General features: G+C 32.4%; 3 protein-coding genes across 4 annotated transcripts; all 3 read right to left on the bottom strand.

Annotated features, from left to right (window-relative positions):
• Positions 1 to 551: 551 nt before the first annotated feature.
• PIP5K5 (phosphatidylinositol- 4-phosphate 5-kinase 5) lies at positions 552 to 4,998 on the bottom strand. Its single transcript, XM_021441723.2, has 8 exons — positions 3,735 to 4,998; positions 2,818 to 2,985; positions 2,340 to 2,505; positions 2,131 to 2,247; positions 1,780 to 1,973; positions 1,443 to 1,573; positions 1,244 to 1,316; positions 552 to 1,048 (listed from the first exon to the last, which is right to left on the bottom strand). Exons 1-8 carry the CDS (start codon positions 4,907 to 4,909, stop codon positions 760 to 762), a joined length of 2,313 nt encoding a protein of 770 aa, XP_021297398.1. The 5' UTR covers positions 4,910 to 4,998; the 3' UTR covers positions 552 to 759.
• A 681-nt stretch (positions 4,999 to 5,679) lies between these two features.
• On the bottom strand, positions 5,680 to 7,620 carry LOC110426497 (uncharacterized). Its single transcript, XM_021441722.2, has 5 exons — positions 7,537 to 7,620; positions 7,397 to 7,433; positions 6,732 to 6,846; positions 6,553 to 6,625; positions 5,680 to 6,320 (listed from the first exon to the last, which is right to left on the bottom strand). Exons 2-5 carry the CDS (start codon positions 7,416 to 7,418, stop codon positions 6,075 to 6,077), a joined length of 456 nt encoding a protein of 151 aa, XP_021297397.1. The 5' UTR covers positions 7,419 to 7,433; positions 7,537 to 7,620; the 3' UTR covers positions 5,680 to 6,074.
• Positions 7,621 to 13,330: 5,710 nt separating this feature from the next.
• Positions 13,331 to 15,035, bottom strand: MRL7-L (Thioredoxin superfamily protein). 2 transcript variants are annotated; one of them, XM_021441753.1, is made up of 6 exons: positions 14,935 to 15,035; positions 14,698 to 14,848; positions 14,070 to 14,605; positions 13,904 to 13,985; positions 13,710 to 13,821; positions 13,331 to 13,620 (listed from the first exon to the last, which is right to left on the bottom strand). In XM_021441753.1, the coding sequence occupies exons 2-6, from the start codon at positions 14,821 to 14,823 to the stop codon at positions 13,493 to 13,495; spliced, it is 984 nt and encodes a 327-aa protein (XP_021297428.1). In that variant the 5' UTR covers positions 14,824 to 14,848; positions 14,935 to 15,035; the 3' UTR covers positions 13,331 to 13,492. The 2 variants fall into 2 exon arrangements, with proteins under 2 accessions (XP_021297428.1, XP_021297429.1); XM_021441754.1 differs by having other exon boundaries at positions 14,954 to 15,003.
• Between the last annotated feature and the right edge of the window lie 1,528 nt (positions 15,036 to 16,563).

The raw sequence follows: 16,563 nt of genomic DNA, 5'->3' as shown, positions 1-16,563 counted from the left end.
GCAACTGAGATGCATTGTGGCATATTATGTCTCTGGCAACAGAATAGGTGTTTGTTAATTTCTGCTTGCCATTGGTGGTTTTCTCTATGTTGTTGGTGTATTTTAAACGGTTTATGGTGTGATGTTCATATGTTCTGATCATTCTTGGCCTTTGCCAAGTTTGTACCTGGCTCTATTAATCAATGAAATGAATTTGAATTGATTGAGCAGAAAATAATATTGTTAAGAACATAAAAGAAAATGAAGTGAGAAAAAATATATAGAAAAGTAAATTATATATATATTTATATTAAAATAATAAAATAAAACGAGAGCATTTTTTTTATTTTTAATCATGGTATGCATCAAATACAAGGATTTTATACTAATAAAATAAAGCATACACAGAGACAAAAGCATGGTACTACATTAGTCCAATTCATTCTGATCACTTAACTTCTTGAAAACTTCAAAACTTTGATCCAATTCCTATAATTAAATCCAACACAAATGGAAGAAATCCATAGAAATATTCTCTATATCCAGAGATATAAGAATGAGTTGGTAAAAGATATAGTACATAGTAATACAGTTTTGTACTTGAATTTGGTTGAAGTACTCTTCCTGCTACAACATATTCTACATCACTCTTCACTGAAATACTTACATGATATTCCTGTAAAAAAAATCCAATGAAATGTAATTGGGGCATAGCTTAGAACATAAGTCACCATATGGAAGACTATGTCATGCCCATGCCCCTTCTGAAAGCTGAAACATCTAAGTATCTTCAGCAAAAACTCTAAATATGAAATCACAGAATCGCTTAGAGTACTGCTTTGGATCCACAGCTGATATTGACGTAGGGTCATAATGGATGGACTTATATGCATGCTCCAGCTTCTTGGTAATGTCATAATCTTGAAGTATGTCAATGATGCCAAAGAACATTACCACTTCGTAACACTCCCCCGTCTGTTCTCCCACCAGCTGTAGTTCACTCTCTGGTTTTCTTATAGTTCTTTCTACACGTGCTGGCATGTTAGCACCCAGCTTGATGCTAGCCCACCTGCAATGTTCATTTGCTTCTTAATACCAAGATTCAAAGTTATTGTCTCTTGGCTCCATTGTGGAATTAATTGTTATGCTTAAATTGTTTAGAATAATTTTGTGGTTTAGGGTTGAGACAAGTTTTGACGCACGGGCTTACTTAAATACTAAGATTGAAAGATGATACCAAGATTTGTGTATGAAGACATTTCACCTCTTAGGGTCTAGAAGAAGTTGATCCACATCTGTTCTAGAAAGACGAGGAGCTGATTCGTTCTCAGAATTGCCTGCAAGAGAGTGAACAAAACTTGTTAACCAAAATAAAGAGTTTGGAGGAAACACGTATGCACTCAATAATCTTAAGAGAGGATTTTTGACAAGATTTAAATGTTAAGAAAAAGATGAAAGATAACCGGATGGAGTTCGCCTTCCACAAGGGATTAGCTCTCCATGAGTTGATATTTCTCTAAAGTGAAGACCCACAAGAAGACTATAGTCCATAGTTCTCTCCTGTTCAAGAAACTCACAATCCCTATCTATTTGCCTGTCAGGGGAAACACGTATAAATATTTAATGCAGTTGATGAAGGAAGATGGAAAGCAAAATTAGAAAGCTTGAAAGAATTTTGAAGCAAAATTAGAAAAATAAAAGGTGCTGCAATGTATAGGTACCAAACATGTTTAATTACTTCAGTGTCAAGGCAGTGGAATAAACATCTAGAAAGCCAAAGAGAAAGAAACTGTATTTCACCTACAAAACTCTTGAAACCAAGCTTTCTGCAGTTTGAATATGAAATTGAGATCAAGGTCCTTAAGTATGGTGGTGTCATCGATCTCAGACTCAGGCTTCTCTGTTATGCGCCCTAGAGAAGATCCTTTCAAGTCAAAGCGTCTATGAATTGTATACTCGGAGCGTAGGAGGTTTCCCATAATAATGAACCGTACCTGGATTGTCAACCCTAAGACTGTTATAATTAATCAAAATGGTTTTCTTACCACAGTCTGCACTAAAAACCTCAACTGATGAAGCTTCCCTTAAATGAGTATTGCCACAAAATTCTGGCTGAAATAGTTGACTTGTTTAATAATGTCATTCACTTGCCTTTTTTTGAGTTGGCCCAGTTAACTTCACGCAATGCAAACCGTAATATTTTATCACCAAAGTGTTCTCAAAGGATCGAACGTGGTTGTAATAGGCTGAAAGCATCCTTAAAAGTACCTAGAGCACACAGTTAAAGCAGTTATTAACCTGGACTTGCAACAATCAGCATTGCTTCCAAACTATAATAGGTATGTGTATACAAAACTCACTTTCACTTCTGACTTCTTCATTGTCTTTATCATGTATCGGTCATCATCAGTCAAGTAAAAGAAGCTACCACTTTTACCAGGGGATGATAGTTCCCTAAGTGCATCGTTCCCACAAATTGATATCATGTAATCTGCAGGATCTACCTTGAACAACTTCCTCAAAGTCCTTTAGACAAATGATGATGTGGAGTTACTTTGCATGTTCTTAAATGAGAATTTAAACATCTAGAGTAATTGTTGTCATTAAGGGGAGCAAGATGCTTCACAACATCTCTCTCTCTGGTTAGCCCCATGTAGTAATCTTTTTCAGAGTTGTTAGCCGCTAAACATGTGCAGAAGCTTCTTATAGAGCTTTGTTGCCTTAGCAATCCATGCTCAGGTTCAAATGCATGTGTGACGATATACTAACAAATTATAACATTTTACTGCACTAAAAAGAGTATGATTGGATTGTAATTTATGTACAATATTGCCATACCTGAAAACTACTGGACAATAATCCTTCCATTTAAATTCACTAGATTGATGTGGTGGAGTGTATTTGCTGCCTTCTGGAGGAAATCTAGTCCAAATTTTCTCCTTTGGGTCAAAAGCTGAAGCCTTAAGATCCAGGGATGTAGCTGGAGCAGGTCTTCCTACAGAATGCCTGCGTAATCACTCCAAATGTTGATAATGTGACAAACTCCACATCACATAGAGCAGATAATTATCACAGGATCCAAGTTCGAGAATTTGATAAAATGTTGAACAAGAAAAAAAAATAGGGAATGATGTAAAACGTCATTTCACGCAGAATTAGTATAAGGAAGGAAAGATGAAACTCTTCAGATTAGGTTTATAAAGCTCCTAAAAGTAGCAAGTTTTTGTTCACCTATGTGCTTAATAGTGTCTTCAATACAAACATTAGAAACTTTTTGAATTTAATCTTTCAATATTTACCTCTTAAGAAACGGGGTGTTGATCATAATAACTAGTAAACATTTTTCTGTTTGAAACTGATCTCAATTTATCCCCTGTTTTTGGATTCCCATGGTGCAGGCAATTGGCCTGAAAACTCAATAGCAATTGTGCAGAAATATAGACCCAAATTTTGTGCTTTTTTCCCCTTGAATTGGAAAAGGAAAATCATTTTCTTTTATATTCCAAAACTTTAAGCTACTTGGCCCTTATCTTTTCTATATTAGCAACTAAGTAGAGCCAAGGAAAACAAAATACAATAATAATATAATACTAGTTTCCCTAATTGAGTATCAAAAATATTTCCCTACAAATTGGAAAACGATGTTCTTTGAAAATAATTTAAACATCTATATGCATATGGTTCAGGATGAGAAAAACACAAGTCAAAAGAAGAGCACAATATATTATTGTAACAATGAATATAGAGAATGCCACCTGATTCCCAATTGCAGATTGAGCATAAGTTCATAGTTCTTATGGCCTTTGGATATCGTTTCTCCTTGTCTTTTTCCTGGTTTTGGAGCTTTCAATGGCAATGCCAGGTTGAACTTTGGGTTTGTATCATCATGATGTACACCTAACAGCTCACAATCCAAATCTCTCCGTACTTCTCCTAAATCATTACCATCGCCATCAGTCTCCCACATGCTCATTTTATCAAATGGCCTCTCTATGCCTACGCTTACCCTCCCATCAACTGACATTCTCCTTGGTTTGTCCCCACCCTTGGTTGAATACCAGATTGCCAGTTTCTTTTGTGACGGCAGGATGGAAAACCTTTCACCCGGGCAAATCTTGCAGTCAGCCAGCTCATTAAACACATTTTTAGGATCCCATTCAAGATTGGCAGCCAGGGAGGACTCTGAAGGGTAATAAGTCCCATTTTGTTCATCTGGGTCCTTACTCCAGTTCCCAACATAGAAACTTCCATCGGGCCATTGATAAGTTCCATTTCCCTTGGGCATACCATCTTCCCAATAGCCAACATACTTATTCCCATTGCTCCATACAAAAGTTCCCTTGCCACAAATCACACCATTCTTCCACTCTCCTACATAATGGTCCTCATTCTTCCATTGATATTTCCCATGCCCTTCTTGCAAGCCACGGCGCCATTCCCCATCATACCAGTCTCCGTTGGAATAGTTCTTTAAGCCATGACCATGTTTCAAGTTCATCACCCATTGCCCCTTATAAGTGTCCGCATTTGATCCGGTATATATACCAGTCCCATCCATGTATCCGCTTTTGAACTCCCCCTCGTAAGTAGCACCGGAGGGCCAACTAAACCTTCCTCTCCCCATTGTTTTGCCTCTATTCCACTCTCCTACGTACATGCACCCGTCGGTCCATAAATACTTTCCTTGTCCATTTGGAAAATTGTCATACCAGTGGCCGGTGTAGTAATCCCCATTAGGTAGAATTTTCTCTGCAAAGTGTGCATCCCCAGAGATGCTTACACTTTTATCATTATCATCTTCAGGATCATCCTCTGTTGCATTTGCCATAGATATTGTCCCGAAAATGCTATTTGCGCGCTTTTTGGCCGCTTGTGTTTTGCGTACGGTGGCCTCCCATGCCCTTAGAACACTACTTTGCTCTTTGTTCATCGTGTGCAACTTCTTTTACACGTTAACATGCTATGATTTCAGTGAGCTAAGATCTGTTTATGGTTGATTGGAATTGAAATGTCACTGCAATGTGGGTCAAGATGCAGGAACCATGTAATGAACAAATTGTATGAATCTTACAATATGTTTGCCCCTTGTCTCTCTTGTTTCAATGAAGGAAAGCGAAAAGAGCGATTGAACCAAAGACTTTTATTTTCTTCTCAACCCCAACAAAATAAGATTCAAAGCTGTGTCAAATTCAATTTTTTTTTCTTTTGAAAATTTTGTGGTCAGGTCACTGAGAGTCACAGGTAGACCGTACAATCAGCATGCATGGGATTTGTGACAAATGAAGTGATGCCTATGTTTAAAATAAGATGTTACATGTTAAAATCCCCGCATTAATCTTGTAAAATTGACAAACATTTTGAGTTTGAGTTTTCTTGCCTAAAGAAGGGTGGAGAGGAGAGCACAATTCTCTCCAACATTGTTTCTCTTGGTGATTCAAAGGGTGACTTGTTCATCTCCTACAACCTCTAAAAGCCCTGACATTTGGAGGGTCAAACGAAAATTAGATGCGAGTTTACTATTCTTGGAGTTACAACATGAAAAAGAAAATATATATTCCTGGGACTTTTCTTTGCCTCCCAATACAAATGTTCATGCAATTGACAAGCATCGGAAAAATAACAGACATTCGACTGTTTTCAATCATTTTTCAATGCAAAAAGGAGGAGGAAACATCCAGTTGTGAAATAGTTGAGATTTAAGATTTGAGTTCCCCTTCCCTTTTATTTGTTTTTAAAATCAAATTAAGGTAGCTTTTTGTTTATAAAATGCAAAAAATACATAAATAATAGCAATGAAAATCAAATAAATGCGTTTTTATTTGGAGGTTATTGGTGCTACGTGCGCAATGAATGCTAATCCCATCATTAGTATGATGATGCTTTTTTCCTTTACCATATGCACCAAGCCAAATTGTGGGGAATGCTATTCCACATTAGTCTCTACCTAGCCTGAGGTATTGCTGGATATTGCTTGGATATCCAATAATTAACTAGGAACTTTGAAGATATCCTCCACAACAACCACCATTGCATCAGCAAATTAAACATGATTTGAGGATAGACATGGTAACTAGCAGGGAATGAGCCAATGGCCCTCAAATTTTTTTTAGTTTTGCAAGGAGGAAAACAGTGGCAGAGGTGATAGCAGGGATGAATAAATCGTCATGGATTTTGAGGGCTGCACGTTTCTTGATCATTAAGCCTGTAACCGGAATCCCGAATAGGTAGAAGAGTATGTCCTTGGCTCCAATTCCTGTAAATCCAGTCTCAATTAGCACTTCCTGGAGAATCCCTTGAAACTCTTCTTTTGACAATTCTCCTTTTGCTGCTTCCTTGTATCTCTGCAACAATTAAATGAACCACTGTCAATGATATACTACCATTTTACTTATATGGGTTATGGCTTAATGGACTTGAAGGCATTTGATTCAACACTCAAAAGTTTAATTTGTCACACGCGTTGGACTTATTGGTGATATTTTCTAATTATAAGAAACTGCTTCTGGATTTCTTAGATCAGCAAGAAAGGGGATATAGGGGTGTGGCTGACTGGAGGGAACTCAATGGCTGTACCTCATACGCTAGCTCCAGCGTCGTAGTCTTTGGCACACTTAACTGCGTGCTCCCAAGCTTTTTGTTGATTTCTCTGTCAACAGGAGAGTAAACACATTTAATCAAATGAATTAATACCATCCTTGAATGAATTCAGGTAAAGATTTATGATGGAAAGAGCTAAAAGCAAGATGAAATACTCGACAGTTTCGCATACTGCTCCGTAGAACTTAGCTGAAGTCCAATCTTTTTTGTCTTTAAAATAAGTTTGGTAGCATTTCTCTATCACGGAATCAATTTCTTTACCTTTCTTTCCTGCATCGGCAATGAATACAAACTAAGGGACTTTGTACTCTTATTATCATAAAGCTTTAAAATAACCAATCTGACCGAAATGCTAAGGATAAAACATGGGGTTTGTCTCCTTTCCGTATTACTTTTCAATATATTTTTAATTCTTATTTATGAGAATGATTCTTCAAAACAAATGTATTGAAATGTAACGAGTAAAATAAATAAATTAAAATTAAAATTAATTAGAAAATTGATTTTAAAAATTTGAAAACTCAAGTTCGATACAAGATACACTGAATAATTGTTTAAATCAAAAAACATACATATACTATTGAATCAAATATTCAATAAATAAAAATATATATGTAATATTTCTCTTGTTTTTCATTATGTATTCAATGCAACAATCAACATTTTTATACAAATACGTTTGTTCCTGTGTATCAAATTTGCAATGAAAGAAACATGTAATCCATTTATGAAGGTGGGGCAAACTTGTATGCAACTGTATATATACAAAATGAACAGTTGATGCAGAAAATTGAAGAGAGCAAGAGGGAAAAGAGAATACCAGCTGATATGTTTTGGCCCATCTTGATCTTCGTGCTCTGCAAAGTTGTGATGATATGAGTTAGAGAGGTGGACTAGAAATGAAAGAAGCTTTATAAGGATTTATCATTTTATCCAAACCCCTAAAGCCATGAAACTTGCCAGCAAGGGAGAGTATATTGCAGAGATGGCCCGGAAGCAAAGGATTGGAAAAAGCTTCAACCAAAAGAAAAGGACCCTGCTACATCATTAATAGGTACAATGTCGGTGGAGAATGTAGTATGCTTCCAGGTTTATATATTGTAACATCATTAAATGATGTCATGTTATTATAAAAATAAAAATAAAATGTTTAAATTTTTTAAATTTTAATTAAATTTTACGTAAAGTTCATTCATTTTTAAAATAGACAATAAAACTTAAAGGTATAAACACTATTAACAAAAAATATTTTTCTTTTTTTTTCTCTCAAACATTGTGGCTAATTAGTAAGCTCCCATTCTCCAACTGACCACCTCATACTAGTTGCTCTCCAATGGAGGGGAGCACCCTCCCAATCAGTGCTCCCCCTCCCTCGGCCTGAAATTTTTCTTTTGTAAAAAATATATATATACAATTCATATAATAATAATTTTTAAAATTAATAAAAGATAAAATTATTTTTTTAATATTATCATGTCATCAAATTAACAAAAACACTCATAATTGACTAACAGTTAAATGTCTATATGAAACTTAATGAACTTATGTGGAATTTCAGTTAAAACTTAAAAAAAAATTAGATATTTTACCTTAAAAATAAATATAAAATTTTTAAAATAAAAATACATTTTTTTTTCTCTCTCAAATATTTTTTTCCTCTTTGATTTTTTTTTATCCCTGTCCAACCCCATTAAAATTATCACCTTTACTCTGTTTATCCTGAAATGAAATCTGTTTTAATCCCGACTTTCTTTCAAAACTTTGTGCAAAGCATTTCTTCTCAACTGTTAGATGTTGTAGGAACATTTATTAAGGTAAAACCGTATGAAGATAATCGAATATTGCATTTAATATGGAAACGTAACAGTTCAGATTGTGTAATGGTTGGATGCCAATCAATGATAAAATGTAAAAAACTAGAATTATAACAGTTGTTCCTAAGACATTTGTTAGCATTTTGTCAATTGTTTTGTGGGCATATCAAACAACTCAGCCAATTTACACATGGTTTGCCGGGGAATATATCATATAAAAGAGGTGAACTTTCCGTTTTGCCCACACTTGAGCCAAACTCATCTTATTGTCGTGTTTAATAATAGAAACATTTTAACTTTTACTCGTAGATTCGAATATAAAAATTACTTAAAAATATATCATTAATATCAATAAATAAGAGTTATTTTGAATATTTCATTATCTTATTGGGTTTTGAAATTATACAATTTTGTCAAACTTTATCTTAATGGAAGAAAGATAAAAACAAAAGGAAAAGAAAAAAGAAAGATTGAGAGAGAGAAAAAAGAGAAAATTGCATTTATCTTTTAAGTAATTTTTAAAAAAAATTATAAATATTTAATTTTAAGTTTATTTTTATAATAATATGATTCAATGTACAACTGGTGCATCAAATAAAATTCTTTAGTTGTATCCTTTTAATCTTTGCGTTGAATTGTAACTATAGTTCATTTTGGTGTATGATCTGGTTTGTCTCCTGTCCTTTGCGGCTTTAAGTGGAGTTGAAACGATTGCTCATTTTTGGTTTGAAGGTGCCACAAATGCAACACAAACGCATTGGAATTCCCTTTTGTAATGTACCAAAAAAAATATAAATACATTGCACAAAAAGTAAATGCAAAGGCTATCAAATGGAAAGAAGACATAATCTCTTCATAAAAAAATATATGCAGTTAGTGTCTATTTGATAATCCAAAAACAACTTATTGGTAGAAAATTTTTTTTATATAAAATATTTTATAAGAAAATTTAATTTTTTCTATTATTGGGATAATTTGTCAAGAAAATTTTCTATTATTTGGATCATCTTGTGCAAAACACATGGACTTATTTGGGAGTTAGTATGATAAATAGGAATTAATTACAAAATAATTATGACATTTGATTTTCACATTAAAATTAAGAATAGAAACGAAAAGACAAAATTGCAAGAAATGATCATCTTGATAACTTGATTTCAAAAATATCACCCAAAATAAAATTAATTGCTTTTAATCATATTTAACCATAGCTTGACAAAATTACATTTGAAACCATTTCAAATAAATTAAGTCATTTATCACAATTTTTACACATCTATCTGTGCTTTTGATTTCTCTCTCTCACCATGTAATTCTTTTTAATTTTATTAATTTTTCTCTTCAGTATCCCTCTGCTGTGTTCTCTATTTCTCTCTTTTATGCTTTCAGTATGTCAAATGATAGTTTGGATGTGCTTGGAGTGGGTGTCTATTTGGGAAATTTAATTTTTAAATGTTTTGGAAGAAACTAAAATGGTAAAAATGATTATAAATGTTTGAAATTGCTTTTAATTAGATCAATTCAAAGTATAAACACCAATAAATTTAAGAATTTGAAATTTATAAACCTAAGATTTTAAAGGAAATTTTTTTTTTTTAACCAAAACAGATATTTTAGATGAAGAAAATCGTGCTTTTATTTATGAAAACATGTTAGAAACACTTTAATTGGTACAAAATCATTAAAAAATAAAAAAATGAAAAGAGTTGAGAGAATTTGATGTTTTGATTCGTAAGTAACAATATTTTAGACATTAAACTGTAAAAAAAATTTTTAAATATAACGTGTACCAATAATATTTTTGCAACATGACGTGTAGCAACAATATTTTTTTCCAACATAGCTTGTAACATGTATTCATGCATGGTGTGTAATAAATTTTTTTTTTCAACATGATATGTAAAACTTTTTTTAACTATATGTAACATGTTTTTATACATGATGTGTAACAATATGATTTCAACATGGCATATAACATCATGTGCACTTAAAAATAGAAAAGTTTTATTAAGGGTAAGTTTCTCCAATTTGATTAAAAGCATTTAAAATTATAAAGATGGCTATTTTTGAAAACATCTTGTCTTTGAAGGTTATTTTTTAAAACGACCCAAATGAAAATAAGACAAATAAATAATGATATTTTTCAAAGCATTTAATCTAGATATGACAATTTTAAACATAACATGTTAATACGAAACAAGAAAATACAAGGTTAAACAACTTTGGGTTTAACCTTAATATTTTTTATGTCTAATTGTGTCTGACATATTTAAAATATAAAAATTTTTGTGTTTTAAATGTGTCGAATACAAATAACACATTTAAACACGTTTAATTAATTATATTAATCATATTATCATATTTAAACATATATACATAACACATTTATTAACTTATTAAAAATTAATAATCAAATATTATTTTAGCTCTACTTAAATAATTTTAAACAACTATTTTAAAAAGTTTTTTGAATTTCATAAAGTTAATAATGTAATTATCCCCGAGCCCTAATTTTGGATTTTTGCTTTGTTTTAAGGTTAGATGTTAATGAGAATTTTATTAGTATGAATATGATAAATTGATAATGAATTTTATGTATGTTATTTATGTTAAATTTTATTAGATTTGATATTATTGTTATTTTATTTTGTTATAATTATTGATTTTAAATTTAAATAATAAAATTATATTCAATTGTAAAATTTTTTATTTAATCGTGTTAAATATGTTAATCATGTTATTAATCGTGTCGTATATTGACACATTTAATAAATGTGCTGATCATGTTGTGTTGTGTTACACAGTTATTAAACATATTTATATACGTATTTCAGATACAAACACGAATAATTATTTGTATTGTGTTTGTATTTAATTTTATCGTATTTCGTGTCTAATCGTATCTAATATAATTATAATATAAAAATATGAATTGCCAAGTCTAATTTAATCACATCATAATGAAAGTAAACTCCAATTTTTAAAAGAATTTCCATCTAATATTTTTTTAATTTAACACTATAAAAATATTAATATTTATTAATTGTGTAAAACATCTAAAATGTATATTTACAAATATATATTCATTAAATGATGATCACGAAAATATTTTTTATTATAATTATTAATAAAATTTATTTAATTTATAAATAAAAGTATTAACTGCATTGAATGATTTCATTAAAAAATATTTTTAAATTTTAATAGTATTGAATAATTTAAATATCAATATTTTAAGTTAAAACTTTTTTAAAATTAAATATTAACATTCATCAAAGTTATTATTCTAAATTTAGTATAAAAGTAGTTTTTCTGTTTTTCGAAAAATATGTTACACAAGAGCATAAAACATTTTACGTAGTCAATAAATATTTTTCCTGTTAACCCATAAAATATTTTATATCTGAAATAAAATTTTCATCTTCCGAACAAACATAAGTCTTAAAACCGTTTAATTATGTCTGCAATAAAATGCATTAAAGCATTTGTCATCATAATTGCCATTATAAGAGACTGTTTACGCCGAAACCTGTAATTTCGGTAAGCTGGAATGTCAAACTCTCTAATGTTATCCCAACAGAGAATTATTTTTTCACTTGTAATTTATAAAATCTAAATGAGCAGTATTGTACCACCACCCTTTCCGTTCAAAGCACAGAAAACCATTAATATCTTTACATTTGTGAACTATTGGTTCATCTAGGCACCATTTGACCAAAATGAAAAAAATACATAAGGCATAAAGTAGAAAGATATAGATTCTTATAGAAAGTTGAATCAAGGTCAACAAGATCTAAATGCAACACCACCTTACCAAAAAAACCCATTTGATCACACAAACTTTTTTCCTTTTTTTCAGATCTAAACAGACTTCAAGCTTAAAACTTCAACTTGAAAATTGTGCACAACTTCCTGCCTCCATTAAACACAAGTAATTTCAGATGATGTACCATGCAAAACTCTAATTTTCACAGCCAACACCTGTAACAAATTAACTAGACTAATATATACTTTATGAATATGTGAATCCAGGCTCATTGAAATTACTGAAAAGCTTGAGCATAGCCCACCGGAAATCCATTATTCCACCAAATGAGACAAAGCATTGTGGATACGATTCTGGGTTATCTTTTAGGACATGAAAATCCCTTATAGTCTCTGGAGTGAGGAGGAAGACGAAGAAACAAGTGGTTTAGCAAAATGCAAACCTGATTGGTCAAACCTGTAGCAGATGTTTGCCTTTCCCTTCCATTTCTGAAAAGAACTTTGCTGTTCTGACATTCACAATGAGTAAATTTCACAAGGTATCAGTTAATTTAAAAACCATAGGAATATTACAACAGAGGCAAGTCCTTAAGAAACTCTTGTCGACACTTTTCCTCATGTCATTCTAATTTAATGAACCTTGAGGTATTTCAGAGAAATCCATCTTTACAGTCAATAAATTGGTTTTCCATCAAGAGCTCCGTCACACATCCAAGCAAAGATCTGGGCAGTGCTGGATGATGTCAAGGAAAGACAGATCACAGGAGCAATATATACTCATATCATCAAACAAAGTTGGAAGTCATCATTGATTTAACTTTTTAACAGGGGAGGAAGCAGAGCAAGTCTAATGGGTCGAAGAAATTGAATAAAAGAGTTTGAGTGAAATACATACCTCTGCTGAACGACATTATCCAATGGAGCAAGAAGATGTGTATTGGAGATGGAATAGGGTGATGAAAATGTTGATTTAGATGAAAGAGTTGAAGATAAAATGGAATATGAATTCTTATAAATTAGTGCTGCTTTTGTTGCCAAGAGAAAGAAGATTTTCCCATCATTCCTGCAGCACACTTGATTCCTTTTTATCTCCAAACACCAAACATGCCAAATAACTAGAATTTTCAATGTGAGTTGGATTCAGGCAGCAGTTAATTTGGATGTAAGAAAAGCAATGAAATGAAACCTCTCAATATAACCTAAACAGAATCACTCAACCATTTTTATCATTAACAATAATACAATAACCACCATTTAATAGATAAATTTAAATACATCCACATCAAAATTTTTTATACAAATGTTTACGGCAACTGCTTGGTTACTAACAAATTGTTTTAGTTCTTGATGGCAACTGATGGGATCATTTCCTGGCTATTTCCAATACAATCTAAACAGGGTGGCTTGGCAGCTCCATAATAAAAGAATGCCATCATTTTCGACAGCTCATCTGCAGTTCGAATAGCTGAACAACCAGCAGATTACAAGTTCATCGCATCAATAACAAGACAATGGCAAGAAGTTGGGATGATTACTGTTTATTTAAGCACGTACCTTGCTCCCGATACAAAATTTTCCCAGCTTTAGTGAATATTAATTCTGGAAAGACAGACACTTTTAGAGCAGAGACCAAAGCATCCTCAACTACAGCATCAACTGCTACACACTGATAGAGGTACCTTAAATTAGGACCAATGATTTAAGGAAGAATGCTGGAGTACCAGAAACAATCAAATAGAGATACCCACTCTTGGTGAAGGCAGGCTGCAATTCCATATGATGTGCACAGCTTTCTCCAGCTCATCCCAAACTCTTTCATTTTCTTTTGGCCTGTGGAAATCATAACATATTGAGACTCAAGAGTGTTTATATCTGTTTGTTTATTATTTGCTGGAAAGGGAAAGAAAAACTAACCTTTTGTAGCGGTTGTGCACAAGAATGATTAAAGGGCTAATGTCCTTGAATACAGTCTCTTCCCATTCAGCAATCTTAATGTGTTTGATTGGACGAATATAATTATCATCTTGCCACACTACTTCATTCTCACTATCATCATCCTCATCCTTCTTCGCATTCTTGATAGTGATCTTATCAAAGAACTGGCCAAGGTTGAAACCCCAGCCATCAGCATCTTCAGGCCAATCTGGATCGTCCTCATCTACAACCAGGGGATAATCAGCCAGAAGCTTTTGCATCTTGTTCAACTTTTCAGCAGGGTCAAGCTCCTCCTGAATTTCAGGATGCTTACAAATAACGTCCCTAATCTTGGCCCTCCATTCACGTCGCTCGTCATCATCAAAACGATATGCATCACCCATCTCACCCTGTTTCGTTGAAGAATCATCGTCATCCTCATCATCACTGTCACTTAATTCTCGTCCCGTAAATTTCTTTCCAATTTCTTCTACCATTCCATGTGTTCTTACTCCATTTCTAATGGAACTTCCCCTCTGCATTTTTCAAACAAGTACTAATTTGTAATTGGAAATTAATTTCGAGGGGAAAAAAACGAGAGAAAGGAATAAAAGAACCAAGAACATACCCAGAAAGGAAACTTAAGTAAGTTTGGGTTGGCTGAGGAAGACAGAAGAAAAGGTTTTAGTTTATTCTGTTTTGCGGGAGACAACCAATACTGGTACTGGATATTGAGAGTGTGGTGCAGCGCCATTTCTATTTTCTGTGTAATCTTTTTTCTAAATTCTCAACGCAGAAACCAAAAACACAACAATTTAGAATATAAGTAGCAGGAATCAAAACTTTTCCAGACTAATATGCTTACAAGTGACGAGCTTCATCACCCAAATTCAATGTGATGCTCCCCTTCTCCTCCTGCTTCCTTCTTCTTTGACAAAACTAAACCCCTCCCATAAACCACACAAGTTTGGCTCTGGATGGTAGATAAGGGCGAGATCATTAACATATGTTGGGCTTCTTTCCGTTTGACAAAAGCCCATTTTCATATCTATATCTATAATCTATTACATTCTTAAAAGGGGCTTCCTCGTTTAGCCATATATGAGCTAAAGTGGTTAGTTACGTTTTTAAGTAATAATAATTTAAAATTTGATAGTTGATTATTATGGAGCTGAGGGTTACTTTGTGTGTGATGAGATTTAGATTGAGTTTTTTTTTTTTAATTTTTTTTATCTTTCTGTTTGGTAAGTTAAATATGTTATGGGCTGGAACTATCTCTTTCGGCCTTGCAATGCTGGGTTAGTTTGTGTTGATGGGCCATTTGGACTGAGAGAGAAAGAAAGAAAAAGGAGGAAAGTAAGGGAAAAGAACACAAGTAATTAGAATATTAGGTCAAAAAAATATTTTGATGATTTTTTATTATTTTATTTGTTGTATTTATTCTACTCTTTCTTTTGTTTTATTTAAAATCTTGGTTATAAAAATAATTAAATTATTGATGTAGTAAATAGAGTAAAAACATGGGTTAAAGAAAAAGAAAAGAAAATAAAATATATAGGTGATTGGTAAAGTAGGTGAAAAATGTTTTGATTATTTTTAGAGGATAATGATTTTATAAAAAAAATAAAAATGATATGCAATTGGATAAATAGTAATTTCATTGGTTACAAGATAATGAATAAATTGAAAGAATATATCAACAATAATTTGATTAATATGAATAAAAAGTAACATGTTTATTCTATGTTAATTGCTAATATCAAAATGTTGTGAATGATTTTAAAATCTATATTATGCTATATATAATTATTTAAACGTTGCATTTATATTTATAAAATAGACATATATGGATAAGATCGTAGATAATAATTAAAAATATAGATTTTTTATTTTATTTTCTTAAAACATTATAATTACCAATTTTAGGAAGATAAAATCAGTCAAAAATATGAATCTATAACATTCTTAAAATGAAGCCCGTTTGCTACATGTCAATTAATAAGGCATCCACATCGACACTTAAAAAAAGGGGTTTTAAAGCTTTTGAAGATTAAGTTGGGGCCACATGTGATGGGTTGGGAGTCAAAAGGGTTGTACCATAGGTTTGTTGGCTTTTCATCTTTTGACAGATGAATTCTTGACGCGTGTGTAGTGCACTGGTCATAACTCTAGTTTTAGATAAAAAAAAGCCCAAGACTCCTTTAAAGTGACATTTAGCAATCTCAAAAATTGACATTTGATTAGCCATTTAATTAGTCATATGGCGTGTTGATCAGGATCTATGTGCTAGGTTTGGACGAGCCACATACCTGATGGATTTAGATTCCTTCTCCGGTGGGCTTGGACATTATTGATCATTTTCCTATGTTTCTTTTCTCGTGTCCCTTTGTTTTCTTGACCCAACTTAATGATGACTAATTATTTTTTATGCATTTTTTTCTCTTCTTACCCTTAAGCTTTCAGTGTTCTCCTTAAGTTGGCTTGGACTGGACGA

The sequence above is a fragment of the Theobroma umbraticum genome, unplaced genomic scaffold, assembly GCF_002168275.2.
Source record: "Theobroma umbraticum cultivar Fairchild unplaced genomic scaffold, ASM216827v3 scaffold_89.0, whole genome shotgun sequence".
NCBI classification, from domain to species: domain Eukaryota; kingdom Viridiplantae; phylum Streptophyta; class Magnoliopsida; order Malvales; family Malvaceae; genus Theobroma; species Theobroma umbraticum.
Note: the sequence above shows the minus strand (reverse complement) of the source record. Positions and strands in the feature narration are given on the sequence as shown.

Bases quoted from the DNA above. Each gene is read 5' to 3' on its own strand.
- MRL7-L (XM_021441753.1), bottom strand. From the start codon at position 14,823: ATGGCGCTGCACCACACTCTCAATATCCAGTACCAGTATTGGTTGTCT. The intron at 14,606-14,697 runs GTATGTTCTTGG...TGAAAAATGCAG, and splicing joins TACTTAAGTTTCCTTTCTGG to AGGGGAAGTTCCATTAGAAA. The intron at 13,621-13,709 runs GTACGTGCTTAA...CTGGTTGTTCAG, and splicing joins AATTTTGTATCGGGAGCAAG to CTATTCGAACTGCAGATGAG.
- PIP5K5 (XM_021441723.2), bottom strand. From the start codon at position 4,909: ATGAACAAAGAGCAAAGTAGTGTTCTAAGGGCATGGGAGGCCACCGTA. The intron at 1,317-1,442 runs GTTATCTTTCAT...ACTCTCTTGCAG, and splicing joins TGGAAGGCGAACTCCATCCG to GCAATTCTGAGAACGAATCA. The intron at 1,049-1,243 runs GTGAAATGTCTT...TGAACATTGCAG, and splicing joins CTTCTTCTAGACCCTAAGAG to GTGGGCTAGCATCAAGCTGG.
- LOC110426497 (XM_021441722.2), bottom strand. From the start codon at position 7,418: ATGGGCCAAAACATATCAGCTG. The intron at 6,626-6,731 runs GTATTTCATCTT...TCCTGTTGACAG, and splicing joins GCAGTATGCGAAACTGTCGA to AGAAATCAACAAAAAGCTTG. The intron at 6,321-6,552 runs GTACAGCCATTG...TAATTGTTGCAG, and splicing joins CGCTGGAGCTAGCGTATGAG to AGATACAAGGAAGCAGCAAA.